The sequence below is a fragment of the Pollachius pollachius genome (genome assembly GCF_949987615.1).
Source record: "Pollachius pollachius genome assembly, chromosome: 1".
In the NCBI taxonomy this organism is placed as follows: domain Eukaryota; kingdom Metazoa; phylum Chordata; class Actinopteri; order Gadiformes; family Gadidae; genus Pollachius; species Pollachius pollachius.
The window spans coordinates 11,111,402-11,134,668 of NC_136934.1; the positions used below are offsets into that span (position 1 = coordinate 11,111,402).

The 23,267-nt window shown below is 43.3% G+C and overlaps 2 protein-coding genes across 2 annotated transcripts; one reads left to right on the top strand and one right to left on the bottom strand.

The window, feature by feature from the left end:
* Positions 1 to 1,569: 1,569 nt before the first annotated feature.
* man1b1b (mannosidase, alpha, class 1B, member 1b) lies at positions 1,570 to 15,788 on the top strand. The gene is made up of 14 exons (XM_079746670.1): positions 1,570 to 1,738; positions 2,413 to 2,556; positions 3,443 to 3,551; positions 4,370 to 4,500; positions 5,059 to 5,222; positions 5,545 to 5,648; positions 6,148 to 6,327; positions 6,792 to 6,940; positions 7,316 to 7,504; positions 8,545 to 8,735; positions 10,397 to 10,517; positions 11,255 to 11,449; positions 12,271 to 12,402; positions 12,693 to 15,788. Exons 2-14 carry the CDS (start codon positions 2,452 to 2,454, stop codon positions 12,903 to 12,905), a joined length of 1,983 nt encoding a protein of 660 aa, XP_079602796.1. The 5' UTR covers positions 1,570 to 1,738; positions 2,413 to 2,451; the 3' UTR covers positions 12,906 to 15,788.
* dpp7 (dipeptidyl-peptidase 7) lies at positions 15,776 to 22,629 on the bottom strand. Its single transcript, XM_079746694.1, has 13 exons — positions 22,494 to 22,629; positions 22,192 to 22,324; positions 21,960 to 22,099; positions 21,380 to 21,543; positions 20,833 to 20,968; positions 20,542 to 20,623; positions 20,050 to 20,216; positions 17,503 to 17,563; positions 16,902 to 17,020; positions 16,551 to 16,707; positions 16,182 to 16,246; positions 16,020 to 16,090; positions 15,776 to 15,914 (listed from the first exon to the last, which is right to left on the bottom strand). Exons 1-13 carry the CDS (start codon positions 22,572 to 22,574, stop codon positions 15,812 to 15,814), a joined length of 1,479 nt encoding a protein of 492 aa, XP_079602820.1. The 5' UTR covers positions 22,575 to 22,629; the 3' UTR covers positions 15,776 to 15,811.
* Between the last annotated feature and the right edge of the window lie 638 nt (positions 22,630 to 23,267).

Here is a 23,267-nt window from a genome sequence, read left to right on the forward strand (position 1 = left end):
TAATTCACCATATACTTGTTTCCTAAATAGTAGGGGAATGGGGAATGAGGACACAAGTGAGAACAAATGGAACCCAGACCTGGGTTCCATTTGAGACTGAGATGGAGTTCTGAGCAGGATCACACACACCTTATCAAGCACACCCGACCCGTCATGTCCTGATCAGCATTTTCCTTCTCCAAAAAAAACACGTTCTACCCATCACTGTTGCCATGGCACCCGTATTCAAAGCAAACCCATTAAATTCTGCCTTTAAGTTGTGTATCTATAAATAGACTTTGTGATGATGAATGATGACAGATCATGCAAAATGCATCCTGGAATGTGTTCAGAAATGCAGATTTTCACACTGCACTGCCAGTGTGGCCAAATGCATCCCCTGCTCTGTGATCAGCAGTGATTGGCTGATTATTAGATTACAATGAGCCTTGAATGCAATTATTCACCCCTGTTTTCAAAACTGTCCATTTGACGTTTTATGGTCAATGTTTATGCTACCTAAATCTTTGTCACTATCTCTCAAGGAGTTAAATTTTGTCAGCTGTGACCTCACTTTAACCTAGACATTCAGTAGTCCATTCGACATCCCACTAGTACATAGTGGCACCAAACTTTTTCGATCTCAAATGTATCTTCTGGTAAAAACACTCCTGAATTTCGATCTCATAAACTACATATTTGTCTTAAATACAATTCCATCCAGTCTATTAAACGCACCAGCAAGTTGCAGGAACTTTTCTGTGCATGTGCATGTTGATGTTGTATATTAATGTTCACTTTAATAAGATTAAATGTACCCGTCATAGCGAAAATGTAAATACTGTGTGTACTGTGTGCAAAAGGCAACTGCTGTAAATATTGTTGTAGGAGTTGTTTTATGAGTGTGTGGGAATTTTAATGACATTCAGTTACAATGAATGTATTATTTTGTAATTTAATTTTATATATCCTATTATGTGTTGAAATTTATTTGAAGTAAGTATTTATGTTTTCTTGTTTCAGGACAATTGTTATTTCTGCCTCAATTTAAATATTTTTTATTTTCCTCAACATTTTGTATTTTCAGCTGATGCTGCACATGAATAAATAAATGGATGGCTCGATTAATAGATGGCTACAGAACTACAATACACTCTTTATTCTTGTTGGTATTGATGGTAATTTATTAACACTGAAATCATATATTTTAACATAAGGACGAATGCTACCATGGTTTTAAAGCACTTTGCTAATTCCTATGACCTATTTGACAATGATAGTAAATTGTAATACAACCGAACCAGTGTTTTGTTTTCAAAATACTAGCTTTAGTTAGTCTATAAAGCTAGTATTTTGAAAACAGAACACTGGTTTGTATAGTGATTGTCCTTTGGTTGACCAGATAACTATAAATTATAGATATCTGGGCAACCAAGGACAATCACTATACAAATGGGTCGGTATTACGCGCAGCCTATCGCATGCAAATGTTTTGAATGGCCACGTTTCCTTGCGCTTACGCGTCCGGTGGGGCGGCGCTGTAAGAGGCGGACCTGTCAACTTCAACAACAGCGTTACAAGGAACTGGACACACAACCAAAGCTACAAGTGGATATCGTTTGTCACATACGCAGCGATTTCATTCGTACTATTTGACTGGATCGCATAAGAGTGCATTGTCGCCTCGATATCAACCCAACAGAACGCGATGTAAAGTGTGTTGCTGATACTTGCCACAAGACACATTCACCCTGACAAGGTATGTATATACAATTTCTATCCCAGTCGCTTTTTAACTATGCCGCTGTAATGACACCTTACATTGCATACCTTTTGGGCATATTTTGGATGTCTTTTTAAAGCACGCCTCTTTTACTTGGAGCGCATGGGATACATCAAGGCCTCATTTGAAGCCTCGGTCTGTAGTAGAACTGTGAGGCGGCGAAGACTCTCCTTGTCCCTGGGAGGTCGCTCTGCTGGCGCGTCGCAAGTGCTGTACTGTGTATGAATACGCGGAAATCCCATCTGGCATGAATCTAACCTTTTAAGTTGAAACAATGGTGCATTATAATATTTTTTATAAATATTATTTGTCCTGTCGGTATCTGTTCTTTCTGATTAAGTAAACAAGCGCACTGGGGATGTTTAGACTACCGATGGACGGATGTAACTGTCATAATATAGATAACGTTAGTAGCCTAACGTTACTTGTATCATGCATGTCAAATTGCCCAGTATCAAATTTGACTTGTTTACGTTATGTATCATTAATATCATTGTATACAGGCTATTGTTTATATGATTAATGTATACATTCTTGACAGCATCACGTCCAACAAGTAGTGTACTGCTCAAACGCTCGTTTTGGATTTTGAACCATTGCTGAGATCAATGAATAAGTGAGAGAACAAGCTATGTTTGTGCTGTACACAGTTGGGTGTCTATGGTGCCCCGGTGGACTGTGCTGGAGCCATGCCCCCCCCGGCCAGGAAGGATTACGTCTCGGTCACATTCGGTGAGCAGAGCGGCGGGAAGTACAACAACAGCAAGCAGTTGCGGAGACGATCTTGTTGGAGGGTGAGAACAAAACTTCCCTTATTTCTTATTGGGAACCTTATCTAACATTTCCTTCCCTGACGCAAGTCAGCTGGAAGAGGAGGGACCACTCTTCTTCTGTGTACCTTCTCAAGGTTAATGATGAATACTCCCATTTTCCTTGCACTTCACAGGGCTTGGGGTTAGTGGACTGTTGTGCAAATTGGGGCCAGTGAAGCCCTTTGAGACTGGAACTCTAATAAGGGCTTGACAAATACAAATAACATGACTAGACTCCACCATTGTCCCACTTTCCCGATACACAACATTTGTACTGCAGACATTTGTCTACGTAGTTAATACACGCAAGCATAATTATGCTGAACCAATCCATATTGCCCTGGAAATATAAGCAAGCAGCCTACCTACACAATTAGATTTTCTTCTATGCACACCAATGTTTCGTTTCGGTATGCACACAGATGGTAACACAAGGCATAAGCAGATGGTAGATTTCCTGTTTCTATTATTTTTAGCAAACCTTTAATATTGCCTATATCCTTATAAATTGGGTATAGTCTGAGATGCTGTACAGCTGATATTTGTGATCTTATCTCATATAACTACAGGTTTTTGACTGACTTACTTAAAAATTACATCTGTACCTAAATGTCAGCTGCTGATGAATTAAAACATAATATTCAAAATGAATCCAATCATTTTAAATTGATGAACAACTTCTTGTGTCCGATGAAGCTAGACATAGTTTCCATCTGACGTCCAACGTATTCTTTCCGTGGTTCTCGTATATTTTTCCGCTCCGAGTGTTGCTGTTGCGTTCTATGCGTTATAACGCCTCATCCATGTCAATAATGAACATGTGTTGCGACAGCCTGCCAATAATGTGTTTGTGGTTCTGCGACTGTAGAAATGGAAGCAGTTGTCCAGGCTCCAGCGCAGCATGGCCCTGTTTGCGCTGGTTCTCCTGCTCATCTTTGGCATGTCCTCCTACCCTGCCATCCACCAACACTTCAGAGGTATGACGCAGGCTGACCCACCTCCCAGGGTGGTTGGTTTAGCAGAAGCTACTAACCTCTGCGCTAGGTAGTGCAGAGGCTAGGTAGTCCTGTGGTTATCCCAGACACGACATGTGTGTGTCACAGCAGAAAGTACAGGAGAGTACTGCAACGAGATAAAAACTAATTTAAAATAAGAATTGAACTTCTGGTAATCTACAGAAAATAAATGTAAAGATGACAGACAGTTGAGGTGGAGGATAAGCACATAATTAAAATGATTCATTATTCATCATTATAGTGTCTTAAAGGTCTTGGTGACGAGTGTTCTGTGCTGTCATGTGTATTCACTACTACACTAGCTTTGTGTGTGTGTGTGCGTGTGTGCGTGTGTGTGTGCTAAATTTAGATAATTTAACAGAGTAATTGGAACAACCAGCGTTTTATGATATGACAGGTTGTTTCTATATTATTTATAATTTAATTAAATATTTATCTAATTTAGTCATTGCATTAAATTTTACTTTATTTGTGTTCCCTGGCTGGTTTATAAACCATCTCTCATTGTGTCCTATATTTTTAATCCCTAATGGATAATGGCTATCTGTTACTGTTTTTAATCATGTTAAGCACTTTAAAACACAATTTTCTTAAAGGTGCTATGCAAACAAAGTGTGTTAATACTACAACATGTCAAATACATACGACATACGTACATCACATTTTTATGTATTCGTTTTTTTTACGGCCTACAACAATTTGCTATCAAAATAAAGAGATCGACGTGTAGTCTTGTGTTGACCAAATGCTTGAAAAAGATTAACGGGCAGCTCCTCCAGGCCTTGTTGTGGTGGATGAGGAACGAGGGGCTGCTCCCGGCCTGCCACTCCCCCCCCGTGTCCTGCAGGAGCCAGTGAAGGTCCAACCTGAAGACCCTCTAAGACCAGAGCCCCCTGAGCTGTCCTCTCAGGTAGGCTGGGTCCAATGTGTCCCCTGGTCACATAGACCCAGTGGAAGCAGGGGGAAGCGGGGGAACACTTGTTTTTTTTTATGCCTTATTTAAAGAGAGGTTAGTGTAAACAGACCAGAGCGTGGGCAGAAAGAGAGACATGACATCCTGTAATAAACCATGCATCAGAATCGAACCTGGGCGGCCCACATGGATAGCACACAATAGCAGGTTGATTTTTATGTATTGTCTTCATAGTCTGTTAAAGGTATTTTATAATGTATCCTGCCTTATGTAAAGCGTGAATGACATTGTGGTTTAATGGGGTTGTATACAGTATATACTATAGTAAACCTATTGATTGGATTGTTGCCTCCATTGTAAGCCGCTTTGACTTAATGCGTCTTCTAAATGACTGATGGAAATGTGTATTTAATGCCTTCCGGGGCTGGGGAGAGGGATGTTTACTTCATTACCCAAGCTGTCTTTGTGCCTTTTCCCCTCCTGTTTCACCTCCGGTTTCCACTTCCATTTCTCAACCTGTTTGTCCTCTGGTTTCTTCTCCTCCTCTTTCTCCAGAGTCAGAAGAAGTGGCCCCAGAAGCGCGGGCCCCCAGTGCTGTTGGGGCGTCAAGAGAAGAGGGAGAACATGTCGGGCCCCCTGGTGGTGGGGTTGGGAGGAGGAAGGGGGCAGGAGAAGAAGAACAAGGAGTCAAATGACAAGGAGGAGGAGCCTGTTATGAGGTCAGGACTATACAAATGATAGAACAGCTTTTATAGAATTATTACATAAAAAAACACGGTTCCCCTGATCAATGAAGTGTCTGTTCTTCGTAAAATGGGTTTGAAATAAATGATTCTTCCAAACACACAAGCATGCTATGATAAAGGAGTGTGTATGTTTGTAAATATTGTTATTTTCAGTGAGTTGTGTGGACATTTCTGTTCTATTGGGTTTCTCAAGATTGTACAAATGTAACAGGTGACGATTATGCAATGTATACTTTCTTATTATGTGAAAAATAAGCATTTCAGAAACATGTATTTTTCTCTTCTCCAACTAAAGGGGGGCGGCGATTGAGGCGGACAAGCCCAGCGACTACCCCAAGGCTGGGAACAGCAAGCAGAACTCACCTGTGCTGCATATAGAGAAGACGCCCAAAGAGATGGGTAATACAGGCTGTTATTCAACAGTGTTCTCCCCAGGCACTCGTTAGCACCATGCTAGATGCACACTTAGGTGTGCGTGTTGTCCCCCCCCTTGGCATTTAGATGCAGCACAAATTAGAGTATGACAAATCTAGATAAATTAACATTATGAACGGTTGAGGTAGACATTATTGAGAGTTTATACCACAGTCTCGTTGAATACCTATTCCCGATTGGTCAATTACGTTCAAAATTGAACTCTGCTTTTGAAAAGTTCAACATCAATTTGCTACAAATCCAACTTTAAAATCAAAAGTCAAGTAGAACTATCCACCAAATGCTCCTAAAAACAACCCAAAAAATAACAAGAATTATGAATAATAAATAAATGTCTAATGCGCCTTTCAATGGGACCAATTTCAAAGCGTTTTGAGGCTTAGCGTTAGGCTGTCCTAAAGGGGAAAGTCTGTACGCTAGTACCTACCGGCCTAACCACCCTGCCTCGTGTTGCGCTCTTCAGAAGCATTTCGGCTCGAGGGGGTTCGGGAGTCGTTCCGGCACGCGTGGCGGGGCTACAAGGAGTTCGCCTGGGGCCACGACGAGCTGAAGCCCATCACCAAGACCTACGCAGAGTGGTTCGGTCTGGGCCTCACACTCATCGATGCCCTGGACACCATGTGGATCCTGGGCTTGAAAGAGGGTACTTCCTTATTCATTCAATAATTAAAGCTATCGTTATTATTTAACTGGGCTGCTAGCCAAATAACAAAGAACAGGAACAGAGCCGTTGTGTATTCGTATTAAAATGCTCGAGCCAATGTCTTGAATGTAAAAGGTATTAGGTAAGTATTAATCTTTAATCGGGTGAGAAGAGAAAACATGGATTACAACGATTACAAATGAATGAACAAGGGTAGTTTGATTCCGATGGTTAAGGAATGTGAATTGGTCATTCTCACTTGCACTTGCACTTGTTTTCCGTCAGTGGTTGTGATAATAACCACATACATATTGCGTAGAATGGGTCCATAATATCCTATCCACAACAAGATAATTGTAGGTCTGTACTTGAGGGAGATCTCTCCTTAGTCTTCAGTCCGTCCTCTGTATTTTCCTGAGTTTCAATGTGAATAATAGACTTGTGTTGACACTCTCCGCCTGCAGAGTTTGCGGAGGCCAGGGAATGGGTGAACACTGAGCTGTCCTTCAACAAGAATGTGGACGTGAACCTGTTTGAGACCACCATCCGCATCCTGGGGGGTCTGCTCAGCACCTACCATCTGAGCGGAGACAAGATGTTCCTGGAGAAGGCTGTGAGCGTGCACACACACACACACAGACAGAGACACACACACACACAGACAGAGACACACACACACAATTTAATTTGTTAATCAAATGTACTTGGCTGTGTTCCCCCTTACGCGGAAGCTTTCTTTCTTTTGTTTCCTTCAAGCCCCTGAATCCTGCCCGCTTTCTGCAAATGTTCGGAGATTCAGGATATGTTTTGGGTTGCTTGAGTAGTGCTCACACCCGTTTGAGTCTTCCCTTGAGCCTATCAGCCCTTTGTGCCGTCTTTGAAAACTGCTTGGATGGGAGAAGCTTCAGACTGAATTGAATGAAGTGAAACCCTGTTTTGTAATTCAGGATGATTATTGGCCTAATTCCCTGTTTCCTCCGTCCTCCAGACAGACATCGGCTCGCGGCTGATGCCGGCCTTCAAGACCCCGTCCAAGATCCCGTACTCTGACGTCAACATCGGGAAGGGCACCGCCCACCCCCCCCGCTGGACCTCGGACAGCACTGTCGCCGAGGTGACCACAATCCAGCTGGAGTTCAGAGAGCTGACCCGCCTCACCCACGACCAGCAGTACCAGGTAAACACACTCCCACCTCAGCAGGTAACATGCCCGTATGACACAAGGGCACACACCCAGTCAAAGAGATCATGTTGTCATGACTGTTTACCTGCTGTTGTAAATGGTCCCCACGATGGTGCCGCCTAGCGTTACAGTCAGAGGTCTATCATCTGTCTATGAATAATGAAGGCTTTTAAAGGCACTGCCTTTATATATATATTGTCTATACTATGATATATATATATATATATATATATATATATATATATATATATATATATATATATATATATATATATATATATATATATATATATATATATAAACTAATAATTGAAATATCACTTTTCGTTACATTTTTTAATGCAACTAAGCTAAATACCTGATGTTCAGCGATACATGGTTATTCAAATGAACTTCAGCATTTTTGGGGAACTTTTAAAGATCATCAATAAACAATTTAGTCTGGAGATTGAACCCCAGACTGTGACCTCTCTCTGGCGGTGACCCCCAGACAGTAACTCTCTCTCTGGCCGTGACCCACAGACAGTCAACCTCTTCCTGGCGGTGACCCACAGACAGTAACCCTCTTCCTGGCGGTGACCCCCAGACAGTAACTGTCTCTCTGGCGGTGACCCACAGACAGTCACCCTCTTCCTGGCGGTGACCCCCAGACAGTAACTCTCTCTCTGGCCGTGACCCACAGACAGTCACCCTCTCTCTGGCCGTGACCCACAGACAGTCACCCTCTTCCTGGCGGTGACCCCCAGACAGTAACTCTCTCTCTGGCCGTGACCCACAGACAGTCACCCTCTCTCTGGCCGTGACCCACAGACAGTCACCCTCTTCCTGGCGGTGACCCCCAGACAGTAACTCTCTCTCTGGCCGTGACCCACAGACAGTAACCCTCACTCTGGCCGTGACCCACAGACAGTCACCCTCTTCCTGGCGGTGATCCCCAGACAGTCACCCTCTCTCTGGCCGTGACCCACAGACAGTCACCCTCTCTCTGGCCGTGACCCCCAGACAGAACCGGTAACCTCTCCCTGGCTTTGCAGAATGCGGTGGGCGAGGTGGCGAGGCAGGTCCACCAGCTGGAAGGAAAGCAGGACGGCCTGGTGCCCATGTTCATCAACACCAACAGCGGACAGTTCACCCGCCAGGGGATCTTCACACTGGGGGCGCGCGCCGACAGCTACTACGAGTACCTGCTCAAGCAGTGGATCCAGGGTGGCAAGAAGGAGCACCAGTAAGACCTTGTTTAGCACTCACTCTCACAATCCTCTACAGCTTAGCAAATTAACCTTCCTGTGACATACAGTAGTGTTCTGCTATACAGCTAATGGGGCTGCTTTACAGCTAGAGGGGTTGCTATACAGCTAGCGAGGCTGCTTTACAGCTAGCGGGGTTGCTATACAGCTAGCAGGGTTGCTATACAGCCAGTGGGGTTGCTATGCAGCTAGCGGGGTTGCTATACAGCTAGCAGGGTTGCTATACAGCTAGTGGGGCTGCTTTACAGCTAGAGGGGTTGCTATACAGCTAGTGGGGCTGCTCACTTCCTTGTTATCATATTTTGTGATAGAATAATTGTTAGTACCATTTATCAATTCAACTTTATTTCCAGTATTTTGTGGTTTTTTTGCAAAACTGCAACGCAAAGTGCGTTCCTACAAACGGTGCGAATGTGCTTAATGATATCGATGAACATGACGTGAGTCACCAGATACGACCAGGGCTGTTACTTTAGACTTGGTGTCAAGTAATGATCATGTAATTGAATACGTTTGTACCCAGTCTGACTGCATCGCTAATACGCTCTTTCAGTCAGAATATCATAAACTCATGTGTACATCCCCTACGCCAAACACTTTAAACACAGACGTGTACTTTCTGAAAATAATCGGCTGACATTTTGGACTATAAGCTTTTTGGCTGGTTCCACACTTTCAAAGAAGTCAACCGACACCAGCCTGACCTTTGGCATGAACCTCTGAAGTGGGGATTAAATACCGTCTTTTTCCAAAAATAAATACCGAGTTTTTCCAAATAACATATATGCGTTCAATATGTCAGGCCATTTATAGTGCTTGACACAGGTCAAGATATACCATCTCAATGACTTGTTTGCTTAGATTTTTTGCCCTAATAAGCATATTGACAAATCAGTGATACATTCATGTGTTTAGAGACTAGAAAATAAGATGTTAAGTTCAGACATGCATTCTAATAAAATGCTGTGGCAAACCCGTCCTATATGCTACTCACTAGGCTCCACGTCTGTTAAACAGTTCATTGGTAATTATCAGTAAGCTGTGCAGTATGTGGGATCTAATCCCTCCACCACTCCATCAGACCTGCCCCGGTATCACAACCAGCAGTGGGCTGAAGTATTAATGTCTCTATGTCTGGATTCATTTGCCCACACGCTCAGAGCAGCTCCTTCAGATGAAAGATTCATGCACTGTCGTAGCAGCAATCCAAGCTGGTGTACACACACACACACACACACACACACACACACACACACACACACACACACACACACACACACACACACACACACACACACACACACACACACACACACACACACACACACACACACACACAGTCCTCACTCCAATCCCAGGCCCAGCCAGAGGAGACTGTTTCAGATTAAGCAGATTTGTGCTGCTGGAGGTTTATTAGAAATACACTGCAGGGAGAGTGAATTTAGGATTAGTCAGAAAAAGTACTTGAGCTTTTTGGGTCAAACAGGAATTATTTATCTTTAATCCCTACAGGGTCATTTAATTCAACCCATTCATGATAAATTAATTTTTTTTGACCTCCAAATAAAGGACATAACATTATATAGAGTATATTGTGTATGTGATTGAATGTTTTTTGTGTGTGTGTGTGTGATACCAGGTTTCTGGAGGACTACCTGCAGGCTATAGAAGGTGTGAAGAAGAATCTTCTCCAGAAGTCCTCTCCCAGCGGTCTGACCTTCGTTGGAGAACTGTCCCACGGCCAGTTCAGCCCCAAAATGGTCAGTAGTCCAAGTGCATTGAAAAGGAAAGTTGGCGTCCCTGGTCAATTCATCTGGGAAAAGTATGTCTAAATCCATTCCAAAATTAGTTTTTAATCGATCTAAATCGACACTCTGAGCGTTGTGACCCACCAGCATTGTAAAATGTATTTGCGTCATACTTAACATTTATTATAGACACTGTGTGGGGCAGTTATATATCCCCTCGCTCACAAACATGTTTTTCCAGTTGAGTTGGCTAGCTTGTTTATCTCAGCAAACCTCTGTTCTTATTAATTATTCACATCGTGCCTCTTGCGACTGGACTCCCAGCTGGTATATCCTGGGTTTTACTTCCAGGCATAGCAGTCTACTTGGAGGCATCCTAGATCAAGTGGCCCCTAACCCAGTGGTTCTCAACCCTTTTTGGCCCGTGACCCAATTTCTAGCCATGAAATTTTTTGGAGACCCCAACTTTCACTTTTCTGCACCTGCTTCCACACCAAAGGTTTTACACAATCGGCCGGTAATTTCAGTATCGCGGTGAATGTAATCACATGGCTCTACTTCACATCGAGTGATAAGTACTTGTTTGCCCATGACTGTAAAAATGGATCAAACATCTATAGCAATCTCCTGCGACCCTATATGCATATCAGGGGACCCTAAGTTGGCCATGTTGCCTTGTTTGGGAACCACCGGCCTAAGTCCTACCTGCTCCTTAAGGAAGATCCTGTTTGATTCCCTCCCCTGTCCAGGACCATCTGGTGTGCTTCCTGCCCGGTACCCTGGCCCTGGGGGCCCACCACGGTCTCCCTGACGACCACCTAGAGCTGGCCCGGCTGCTGATGGAGACCTGCTACCAGATGTACGCTCAGATGGAGACGGGCCTCAGCCCCGAGATCGTCCACTTCAACACCCACCAGGGGAGCACCAGGGACGTGGAGGTCAAGGTGAGAAAGGAGGCCTTCAGCAGGGAAACGTGGAGAACTAGTCACGGCAAGGTTTTGTTGTCATGGCGACCTCTCGCATGTTTTCCCTCTGATAAAAAACACGCATGGTCAACCATGACAACCAAATCCTAATCCGTTTTCCCTGGTTCGAGTTTGTGGTGTAAAACAGAACAGACTGTGCTGTTGTTTGCTGTTACACAGCCGACACCTTCGCCTAGGATGTGAGCCTGTGTGTGTGTGTGTGTATGTGTGTGTATACCCGGTGTGCATTTCCATATTAGGTACATTCCCCTCCATTTAAGCTTCACCGTATTTGCATGTGGTCTGCAGAGTCTCCACATCTGTATCCGGTCTGGGTGACTCATGAACACACCGCACTGCAGTGGTTCCCAACCCCTTTTGGCCTCATTTATAGCTCTGAAAATGTAACTTTTGTGCATCTGCTGCCACGCAAATTGTTTTTTCCCAATCAACATCTGGTAATATCAATGTTCCTGTCAGCGTAATCACGGTGACAGGAATAAAAATGGTCCACACACTCCTTCCACACACTGAATTGAATTGCCTGTCTGAATTGCCTGTGGCTTTTGATTCATTAGGCAGGCAGGCAGGCAGTCAGTCTGTACTTACAGGGTGTCTCTTGAATATTTGGATCATCAAATATTTATCCTTTATCTGAGTAGTCTCCTGCGACCCAATATGCATATCAGGGGAATCCAACGTCTGGAACCTGGGAGCATGAATGAAGTGTGAACATGAGACCTCATGTGAGTTGTCTCATCCTTCTCCCTCTGTCTACCCTCCAAACCCCACCCCCCCAGCCTGCTGACAGACACAACCTGCTGCGCCCGGAGACGGTGGAGAGTCTGTTCTACCTATACCGCTTCACCAAGGACCACAAGTACCGGGACTGGGGCTGGGAGATCCTGCAGAGCTTCAACAAGCACACCAAGGTATGCTTATTGCTAGTCTCACAAAACAGAGTTTTGTTAATAATGTATCCTATAGCAAAATCTGGGTGAACGTGGCATTTTGTGCCTCGACCAATGGTGTTGCTGGAAGCGCGTAATTGGCTAGTAACTACACCCAATAGCAGCGCTTAGAGCAGTGTCTCCCAACCTTTCGATCACCTGATGCATCTGGAGTCATTACTGACCTCTACTGATATCAATTTTTGAGGGTTTGTTATTTTCTCATTGAAAGTGAAACGATAAACTATTATATCTTGACATGTTTTTCGCAGGTGTCAACGGGGGGGTACACCTCCATCAACAACGTGCGCGACCCTGACTTCCCCTTGCCCCGGGACAAGATGGAGAGCTTCTTTCTGGGGGAGACGCTGAAGTACATGTACCTGCTGTTCTCCGACGACCTGGACCTGATCAGCCTTGACCGCTATGTCTTCAACACCGAAGCCCACCCCCTGCCCATATGGCCCTCTGACCCAAAGGAGTGAAGACCTCATCGACACTCGCGGTGGACTTTAGCCAACATCAAGGCTTGTGACTGGCAGAGAGTTTGTGTGTGTGTGTGTGTGTGTGTGTGTGTGTGTGTGTGTGTGTGTGTGTGTGTGTGTGTGTGTGTGTGTGTGTGTGTGTGTGTGTGTGTGTGTGTGTGTGTGTGGATGTTGTGGGGGATGGAGGGTTGGCAGTTTGTCTCAGGGCTTGATAGAAACCTAGATTTGTCGTCATGAATCCTTGGTTCTGACTTTTTTTGTATTTTTTCCACGTATCCTCGATGGCGAGACACAGCTTCATCAGACAATTGGGGGGGGGGGGGTTCAAGAATTTCCATGAATTTCAGTCCATGAATTCCTTAATCGGTTACATTTGACCGGACCCGCTTTTTTAAAGATGCAAACAACACTGTTATCGAAGTGTGTGTGTTTGTGTGTGTTTGTGTGACATTTTAAATGGCAATTGCTAGCAACCATCACGGTTTGGTAGCAAGGAGCACAACTGCTGAAACCTTAACTTCTCAGTAGTTGGTCCAGGGATTTTCAGTTTTTCACATGATTGGTGCATTCCTTTACTTCTTCTTTCTTATATCAGGAACTCTGCCATTTTGATACTGTGAAGCACTTTGTATGCGTGTAGCTTTGGTTTTGTTGTCTGGTGGCTTTTTTTGTTGATTGAGCTGCTGCTATGTACGTTTTACTGAATGTCTGTAGCTTTTTCCTCCTCCACCCCATCGCGGTGGTGGCAAGGGGTACAGATGTGTGCTGTTTCAGTGAGAGGACCAGCTGTACCTGAGATTAAGGTTCACATAATTATATATTCAAGTGATGTATGTCTATGTGTCGTGTAAAAGGTAGTTTAGATAGTGGATTTTCTTTCATTATATTTGTATTGTTTGGCTTGATGGATGTATTGATTGTAGTCTAGAGAAAATTGCTATCTTTCTTGTAAATAGTGTTAGGTGAGAGATAAGCTGGGACTCTTATTTTGAAAGAGTTTTGTACCGAGACCAAACACACCATTTTGATACCCAACCCTTATCAGAAATGGTTTGATCTTTCCTCTTTAACGTGCGTGGTCTCTCTGCGTGCCTTTGACGTCTGTCGCTTCAGACAGCAATTTACAACACCACTATTAACTGCCCATGTCTATGGTATACACATTTCTAAGACACTCTCTACAATTCCATTTGCAATCGAAACAGTTGGATATTATGAACACAGAGGAGATTTTTTTTATATTTTTTGGCAACAAGAAATGTGAATACCTTTTTTTTTTTTTTTTTTTTTTTTTTTTCTGGAGTTTCCTTTTAAAGAAAGTCTTTAAGTGTACAAAACAAAGTCCAAACCGGGTTTGCGTGTCCTGTCAACAAGGGCTCTCTTCTTAAATGACAAGTCCCTTGTCCGTGTTTGGACATTCCTGAGCCCAACTTTCTGGATGATTCTGAAAATTTGAAGAAAAGCCATCTTTCCAAAGCCATGTTGTTCCCTTCAAACAGTGATGAAGACTACGTTCTCAGAGCTTTTGATATGGTGCCCCAGAAATATGTTTTGAAGGTTCCACCTCTGCTCAGTATGTTAAATACTGGCAACGTCAAAGATAATGTATTTTCAAAACATAGGTTTTAGGTTTTATAGCTCACTACAGTGGCAAGGAATTCAAAATTTTTGATTTATAAACAATACCAACTTTCTTCTTTAGTAATGGTTATATTTTGGACATTGCTGAATTGCTTTTTCGAATGACCACAAGTTAGAGAATTTTGGTCACTCAGGCCAAGATGTTGAGAAAAAATATGGTTCATAGGTAACATCTATTTCATGCTACTTTGAAACGTTGAATGTCTAAAAACAAGTTATTTTTTATTCACTTACAATTAGCCCTTTGTGTGGTCATGAAAATGTAAACATGTGTCACATCACGACTGAAATACTGAGTCTTAAACTAGTCTAAACGACTTCACTTGAAAATGTGTAGCAGTCCTACAGCTTACAGATTGGCTGATCAAGACCCTAACCTGTGCATCACATGGCATTTTACCATTTGAATTGTATGTCATTGCAAAAATGTAAAGCTTTGCTGTCTTTGTGGAAGCTTGCACTTCAAAATAATAATTGGGGATCTTGGTTAATAATTAACAATGTTCAGGTATTTATTATGAAAGCCTTTTGAAATCACTATGAAATGAGTACAGGTAAATTAGTCATGAAATGTACAAACTGCCTAATGGAAGGCATATTTTAAAGGTTTTGTTGATTGTGTTGCTCAAACTATATGCCAAAAAGTGGCTCCAAATGTGCTTTAACAACTCCTGCATCTTTAAAACCTTGAATTCACTTCGGGTCTTGAAACCGTAGCTTGGTCTGTTCCAAAATGGGTTTAAAGCTCAACTACATGAGACCACATCTTTTAGTTTGCTACCATCTACAGGTCAAAAACTTTCACAACCTAGTTACCAAAAACTTAATTTGGTGCTACTGCTCTACCAAAGGTCAATCAGAAGTAGTTTGGGTTTTCTCTTTGCGTTTAATAATTGTTTATATGCATAATATTTTATGAATTCAAAAAACAAATGTTGTTGCAGTGTCAAATTTCAGTGAAGCCCAATATTGGAATATTGGTTTGAGAGTATTTTGATGTTTACATTCAAAGAGCACTAAATCTATTTTGTTAACCTCTCCAGATGGTAGCCAACTCAATGTTGAGTGTGTAGTTCATCTTCATTTCAATCTCAAGGGCTGTGCTTTCACGGAGATCTCCATTTTGTGTTGGTTCACTTGAACATCGACTGCCATGAACACAATGTTTAATTGTCACCTTGTTTACAGATCGGTTTTTCTGCTTTGATTTAGGGAAATGAGATTAAAAAAAGATTTATTGCACACTTTCAATATTTCATTACATTTCATTTCAACCTCAACCTTTCCATTGCCACCCACTGAGCGATGAGGTTGGCTTCAGTCTTCCTGGCGCTGATAACGGACGCTGGATCAGCGTCGTTTGCTCCTCTGGAGGCCAGAAGAAGAAGAATGGTATGAATAGGAGTTATGACAGGATTTAACGGATACTGAAATTGGGTTTTCCCAGCGAGTCATGAACGCCCCTCCCTTTACCTCAGATCCAAGTGGTGAGCTCCGTCTGTTATGTTGATGGCCACCACTGAGGGGCTAAGAGACGTCCGCACCTGAAGTGAAGAGATGGAGCTCTTACTATAACCCGGCCGATCTCGCTCCAACCTTCACATATAATTAAAGAGATGAGGCCTATGTGTTTACCCCTCCGTTGGCCCAAGGGTCTAGATCTCCGTTGGAGTAGATTATGTTGGTGGCTGTAGACAGGGCTGGGCGGGGAAAAACAACATGGTTAAGGTGATTCTAAATAATATATGCTGTTAAGGGAAAGCGTTTATCCAAAACATATTGCAGTACCGTGGGTGCTTAAATCTCGAGCACGGTTGGCTCCAGGGGGAATCCAACCCCCTAATCATAATCATGTTAAAACCAAAATGCCCCAACCAATCGCGCTTCATTAATTTAGAATATTACAATGAATCATTACGATCATCCCTGACGTTATTCAAGGGTCTTGTGTCTAGAAGCTGTGGCTCCACATCATCCGGAGCAACGCGTCACCGGGGGTCTCACCGTCTCCCCAGTACTGGGTCCGGAGCCAGCCCGGTCGCGGGGTGACGCCCCAGCGTTTGGAGCAGTACGCCAGCCGCTCCGCTTGGGTGAACGTCATGGCCGGGAACATGTCGGTCACGTTGTTGCTCTCGTAGCACAGCTCGATCTCCGTGCACGCCTGTAGAGAGATGACCGACGCACGTGAGTGGTTGTTTTTCAAGCGGCAATCGGCACAAATGTGTGGTCGCCCTCTGGTTCCTCTCATATCAGGGAACTGAATCTCTATGCCAGCGATGTTCAGGCAGAATTTAGTGTAATGGTATTTTGTGTGTGTGTGTGTGTTATTTTGAGTGTGTGTATGTGTGCGCGCACCTGGTAGTCCCAGGCCAGGCTGTTTGACCCCAGGCCACAGCCAGTGGGGTCAGCACACTCCACATACAGACTGTACAGGTCGAAGCAGCTCTGCTCCCCCGTAGAGTTGTATACGATGCCTGCATTGGCACACACACGTTAGGGTTCAACACTTCTGTAGCACAGTATACACAACCACAGTAGAGTGGTATTTACCAAATACTACTGTACAATATATAATACTATAGAACACTTTGAAAGAATATAAGCAGAGCAGAGGTTGTCCATTTTAAGTGCAATACTGCCCTCTTGAGGGCGCTTGTTTGAAATTCATCCGAGCTCCCAGGTAAAACTCAATGCTACACCATTTATGCTTGGTTGTGTTCTATTGTCCTCAATGCCACACACAATGTTATAGTGTGGAAAATGTCTGTATAGTAGTTGATAGGTACATATTACTTAGTCTTTAATAATGTATGTACATTTGTTTTGTCTTTGCCTCTGAGCACGATTATGGGGGGACACAGGACACATTCTTACTTGGATCTATAAACGTGACATGTACGTTTCTCTCCACTAAATTACATATTCATCGTTCATATGCGCCCCCGTGTTTGCTCACCTGAGGTGTTCCTCAGGTTAGCCAGCAGGTCGGGTCCACTGAGCATCGCCTCACATGCCACCTGAGGAGCAGCCGGCGCACGTTACCATGACAACACGAGCATGACGTGAGGTGGGTGAGCACACAACAAAGATATCATACATGTGTTTGCAGGACAAGCCGCCTCCTGCTGATCATTTCTCTAACTAACTGTAGAGGAGTGAATCGCTTTCAGTCATTTAGTCAACGCTTTTAGCCAAAGCTGCTTGCATTGACTGTAAACATTTGGGATCGAACCCCAAACCTTTAGGTGTCAGACTACTTAACCACAACACTATCCTGCCTCTTAACCTAATTTTCTGAGCATTGGCTGATTGACACGTCAGTAAGAGGTTGACTTTGTATACAACAATAAGATAAAAAAAGAATCAAGCAACTATGTCTCAATGTTGGGTAGTAGTGAGATATTTTTTAATTGTGATGCAAGGTTGTGCATTGAAAGTTGTGCCATTTGTGAAGTGTGCGGACAGTCAACGCAAAGCCATGGCATTTATATGCGCGGTTTGTAACACTTGTGTACGTGCGGTTTGCGAGCTATGCCTGCAGAGCTTCAGAATGCCAGAGATATGCTAGAATCGGCCTATGAGCCGTGCAGAGGCAGGCCTGTCCCCCCAGTGTGGGCTGTAATCACCTTGCTGGGTATAATAATAATAATGAAAACTAATGGTGGTACCTTAACAGGGTGGTTGGGACATGTCCCCCCAGAAGTGTGGGCTGTAATAACCTTGCTGTATACAGTGGGGCAAAAAAGTATTTAGTCAGCCACCAATTGTGCAAGTTCTCCCACTTAAAAAGACGAGAGAGGCCTGTTATTTTCATCATAGGTAAACCTCAGCTATGAGAGACAAAATGAAAAAATAAAATCCAGAAAATCACATTGTCTGATTTTTTAAGAATTTATTTGCAAATTATGGTGGAAAATAAGTATTTGGTCACCTACAAACCAGCAAGATTTCTGGCTGTCACAGACCTGTAACTTCTTCCTTAAGAGGCTCCTCTGTCCTCCACTCGTTACCTGTATTAATGGCACCTGTTTGAACTCCTTATCAGTATAAAAGACACCTGTCCACAACCTCAAACAGTCACACTCCAAACTCCACTATGGCCAAGACCAAAGAGCTGTCAAAGGACATCAGAAACACAATTGTAGACCTGCACCAGGCTGGGAAGTCTGAATCTGCAATAGGTAAGCAGCTTGGTGTGAAGAAATCAACTGTGGGAGCAATTATTAGGAAATGGAATACATACAAGACCACTGATAATACATACAAGACTCCCTCGATCTGGGGCTCCACGCAAGATCTCACCCTGTGGGGTCAAAATGATCACAAGAACGGTGAACATAAATCCCAGAACCACACGGGGGGACCTAGTGAATGACCTCCAGAGAGCTGGGACCAAAGTAACAAAGGCTACCATCACTAACACACTACGCCGCCAGGGACTCAAATCCTGCAGTGCCAGACGTGTCCCCCTGCTAAAGCCAGTGCATGTCCGGGCCCGTTTGAAGTTTGCTAGAGAGCATTTGGATGATCCAGAACAGGATTGGGAGAATGTCATATGGTCAGATGAAACCAAAATAGAACTTTTTGGTAGAAACTCAACTCGTCGTGTTTGGAGGAGAAAGAATTCTGAGTTGCATCCAAAGAACACCATACCTACAGTGAAGCATGGGGGTGGAAACATCATGCTTTGGGGCTGTTTTTCTGCCAAGGGACCAGGACGTCTGATCCGTGTGACGGAAAGAATGAATGGGGCCATGTATCGTGAGATTTTGAGTGAAAACCTCCTTCCATCAGCAAGGGCACTGAAGATGAAACGTGGCTGGGTCTTTCAGCATGACAATGACCCCAAACACACCGCTCGGGCAACGAAGGAGTGGCTTCGTAAGAAGCATTTCAAGGTCCTGGAGTGGCCTAGCCAGTCTCCAGATCTCAACCCCATAGAAAATCTTTGGAGGGAGTTGAAAGTCTGTGTTGCCCAGCGAAGGCCCAAAAACATCACTGCTCTAGAGGAGATCTGCATGGAGGAATGGGCCAAAATACCAGCAGCAGTGTGTGAAAACCTTGTAAAGACTTACAGAAAACGTTTGACCTCTGTCATTGCCAACAAAGGGCATGTAACAAAGTATTGAGATGACCTTTTGTTATTGACCAAATACTTATTTTCCACCATAATTTGCAAATAAATTCTTTAAAAATCAGACAATGTGATTTTCTAGATTTTTTTTTCATTTTGTCTCATAGCTGAGGTATACCTATGATGAAAATTACAGGCCTCTCTCATCTTTTTAAGTGGGAGAACTTGCACAATTCGTGGCTGACTAAATACTTTTTTGCCCCACTGTATAATAATAATAATTATAATAATTATAATAATAATAATATTAATAACCATAATGGGGGGACCTTAACAGGGTGGGTGGGACATGTCCCCCCAGAAGTGTGTGCTGTAATAACCTTGCTTATTCAATGATAATAATAATAGTAACAACTATCATGGTGGTACCTTAACCGGGTGGGCGGGCATGTTCCCCCAGAAGTGGGTGCTGTAGGGGTAGTCGAGCATGGCTAGAAGGGTGAAAGCGTTCCTCAGGAAGCCCTTCAGTTGCCTGACGTCTCCTGGTGACGATGGCTTCTTGCACAGGGCGAAGGCTGCCTGCAGGCGATCGTAGGCTAGAGGGCGGTGGGGTAAAGTAATCATCAATGACTTCATATCCAACTGTAATCCTCAGTACAGCAGACAGTTAGAAACCATAGCGTACATGTTTAGCATGAACGAAGAGATAGGAGGATGGTACAGACACAGAATATGTTCATCAGTTATTCTAATTGTAAGCAGGATGATCGTCCGTATCCAAAATGTTTGGCTTAACCACATCTTATTCGCATCAGGCTCAGATTGTAAAACAAGACTTAAGTGTAAGTGAAAACTGTGTGAGATAAATGTATTCTGGATAGTAAATAGCTCAGATTATAGCAGGTGTTTTTTGTTTTTTACCCTGGTGCTCTGCTAGGTCCTGCACACGCTGAAATGCTCCCCTCACTGCCGCACTGCATTCTGGGGCATAGCCCTCAAAGTCCTGCAGCAGAATATTCAGCACACTGAAACCTTCACATATCAAAACCTCATGCTGTGATGTGGTGTTGAGTGCATGAAAGCGAATGTAACAATTTCCCCAGATTATTTCCCCAGCCAAAAGGTTCTGGGTTTGATCCCCCATGACCTTTAGGCATCTCAGAGCAAGATGTGCTCTGGGATGTCTACACAGCAATGATGGGTTTGACTCACGGATGTGACATCTCTGAAGAACTGCCGGGGGTCTCCCATCCCGGCTGTGGACAGGACCGGGGCGCTGGCCGCCAGGGCCCCGGTCACCAGGTTGGGGTACCGCTGCCTCATGTAGGCCGACAGCATGCCTCCGTAGCTGGAGGAGATTATTAATGAAAGACTGTTATAATGACGCTTTTAAAGCCACTTGCATTGAATTCAGATACATGTCATTCAAGGCATACTCCAACTTTTGGGGATCTAGGGTATTTTCCACGTAACCCTACGTCAAATGAGAAGCAGCGTACCATTTTGACTCACTGGGGGATGATATGTCTGCTGTATAACACTCCTAAAAACAAAATCCCATGACAACCTTCCTGTTGTTGTTTTGCGGAGGCAATGCAGCACTTAACAATGTGCCTAGCTGCAAAAATATTGATCAAATCACCATTTATGTTCTCAGTCTCACCTGTAAGTCGCTTTGAATGAAAAGCCTAAATGTATGTAAAATGACTAAATGTAAAACTAAGACAAAGTCGTTTTTCTATTAGATATTCTCCCTCACCTGCCACCAAACACGATGACCGGGCAGTTTGAGGCCCCCAGCTCCTGTTTCAGCTGGGAGATCAAGAGGGCAAAGTCAGCCAGTGCTTGCTCCACTGTCAGCAGCCCCACCTGGGGGATGTGGAACGACTCCTGGCCGAACGGTAGGGACTTGCCGTAGTACCTCTGGAAGAATCAAAAGCACAAAACGTTTAACAAAAAGGATGACTCTTGGTTAGTTCAACATAGAACTATATTCATTTCCCAGTGTATTAGTTTGGTATTTTACAAAATATAAATAATCTAAATACTGTCTATGTATTGTCTTAAAAAATGGCTTTTCCTGCAAAACTGCAATACAAAATTACTTGGAAGTGAAACCGGAACAAGAAAGGAGTGTATAAGAACAGTACAACTCAATGCCTTATACTGAGAGGCAGGATTAAACCAGGAAAATTACACCTTAAGTGAGAACTTTATATTATATGGGAACAAGTCTTAAAATACTGTAGTATTGACCACACATATCAACCTCGACCCTATTCTCATATCCCCACCCGATAAATCATCTTAATCTATCCACTTAAATAACATTCTCTTACATGTTCAGCAAATATGACCAGGGCTCTCTGCTGTTCGGCCAACTCAGTGATGAATCCTGAATTCAGAGCAAAGTCCCATATGTCTCCCTCGTTGCCCGTGTAGAAGAATATAGGGCCATTTTCCCTATCCCAGTACTTCTCTAAACGGGGGAAGAAAATACAAAGGGCTCGGTTCATAGACCCAAAATAAACAAACGTGAATCGGTGGAACAGAATAGACCAAATGTGTTACCTGTTATGAGGTAACGCTGGCTAAACGTCCCGTTACCCATACTGTTGAAGTTAAAGTGGTCAACAATCTGAGAGAAATATTTCTCTGTAAAAGGAGGTTCATTTTCTGCTGTACGTCCATGGTGTCCTTTAGACTAAAATAAAAAAACACACATTAGGGCTCCATCGTTATGGTGTCATTGTTGTTTTGTTTGCTGTTTTGTAATGTGTGAAAAGTCAAGAAAAAATGCTTAAGGTGGAAGTTTTCAAGGGAATCGTGAAAACAAAACAAAAGAGGGAACGCACAGTCGAAGGACTATTTACCTTAAAATAACGGCTCGGTAAACTCTCTTGCACCCCTGCCATAACACCCAGGAGGGTTAGAATGATTGCAACAAAATTCATTTTCAAGGAGCGTTGTTTGATTTCCCATTCAATCAGTTCAGTGCGCAGAGCTTGTTGTGGTAGTTGCAACGAATGGATCACATGCTTAATGATGCGTTCAAGTAATATGGGACCTCCGACTCATAAATGGCGTTCAAGCCATAACTATACATAACAACGATCAATTCATAATTTAGAACTAGGAATCGTGTGTCTTAACCCTAACCCACACCTAATGGTTAATAATAAAGACGTGACTGAATAGCAAACAAATGAGTAAATACTAATAATGGACACATCATCAGCTGAAACCTGTCGTTCAATGTAAGTAGATCGTAATGAATGTAGTTATAATGATGTCGTTTCATTCATGCCACAGTTTTCTAACTATTCAAGGATGCTACTAGAAAAACACAAGCAGTGCAATTAAACAGAGGTCTACTAGTGTTGTAAAGATGGAAACATGGACGATCGGAAAATTCCCACCGCTAATCAACCATCCATCCAAATGACTTGAAGGCGCCATTATTCTCGGTTCCTGTTCATGATGTGTGTTGCAACGCCGTTGATCGTCACGGAATTTGATAGGCCCAATTGTCCGAATCCAAGAACCATCATAGTGCGGCTTTTCAAGATTCATGCACATGTCATTCAGACAATAAGATAAGAAATTAGTACGACAAAAGTAAAATATATAGAAAAATGTATCTAATT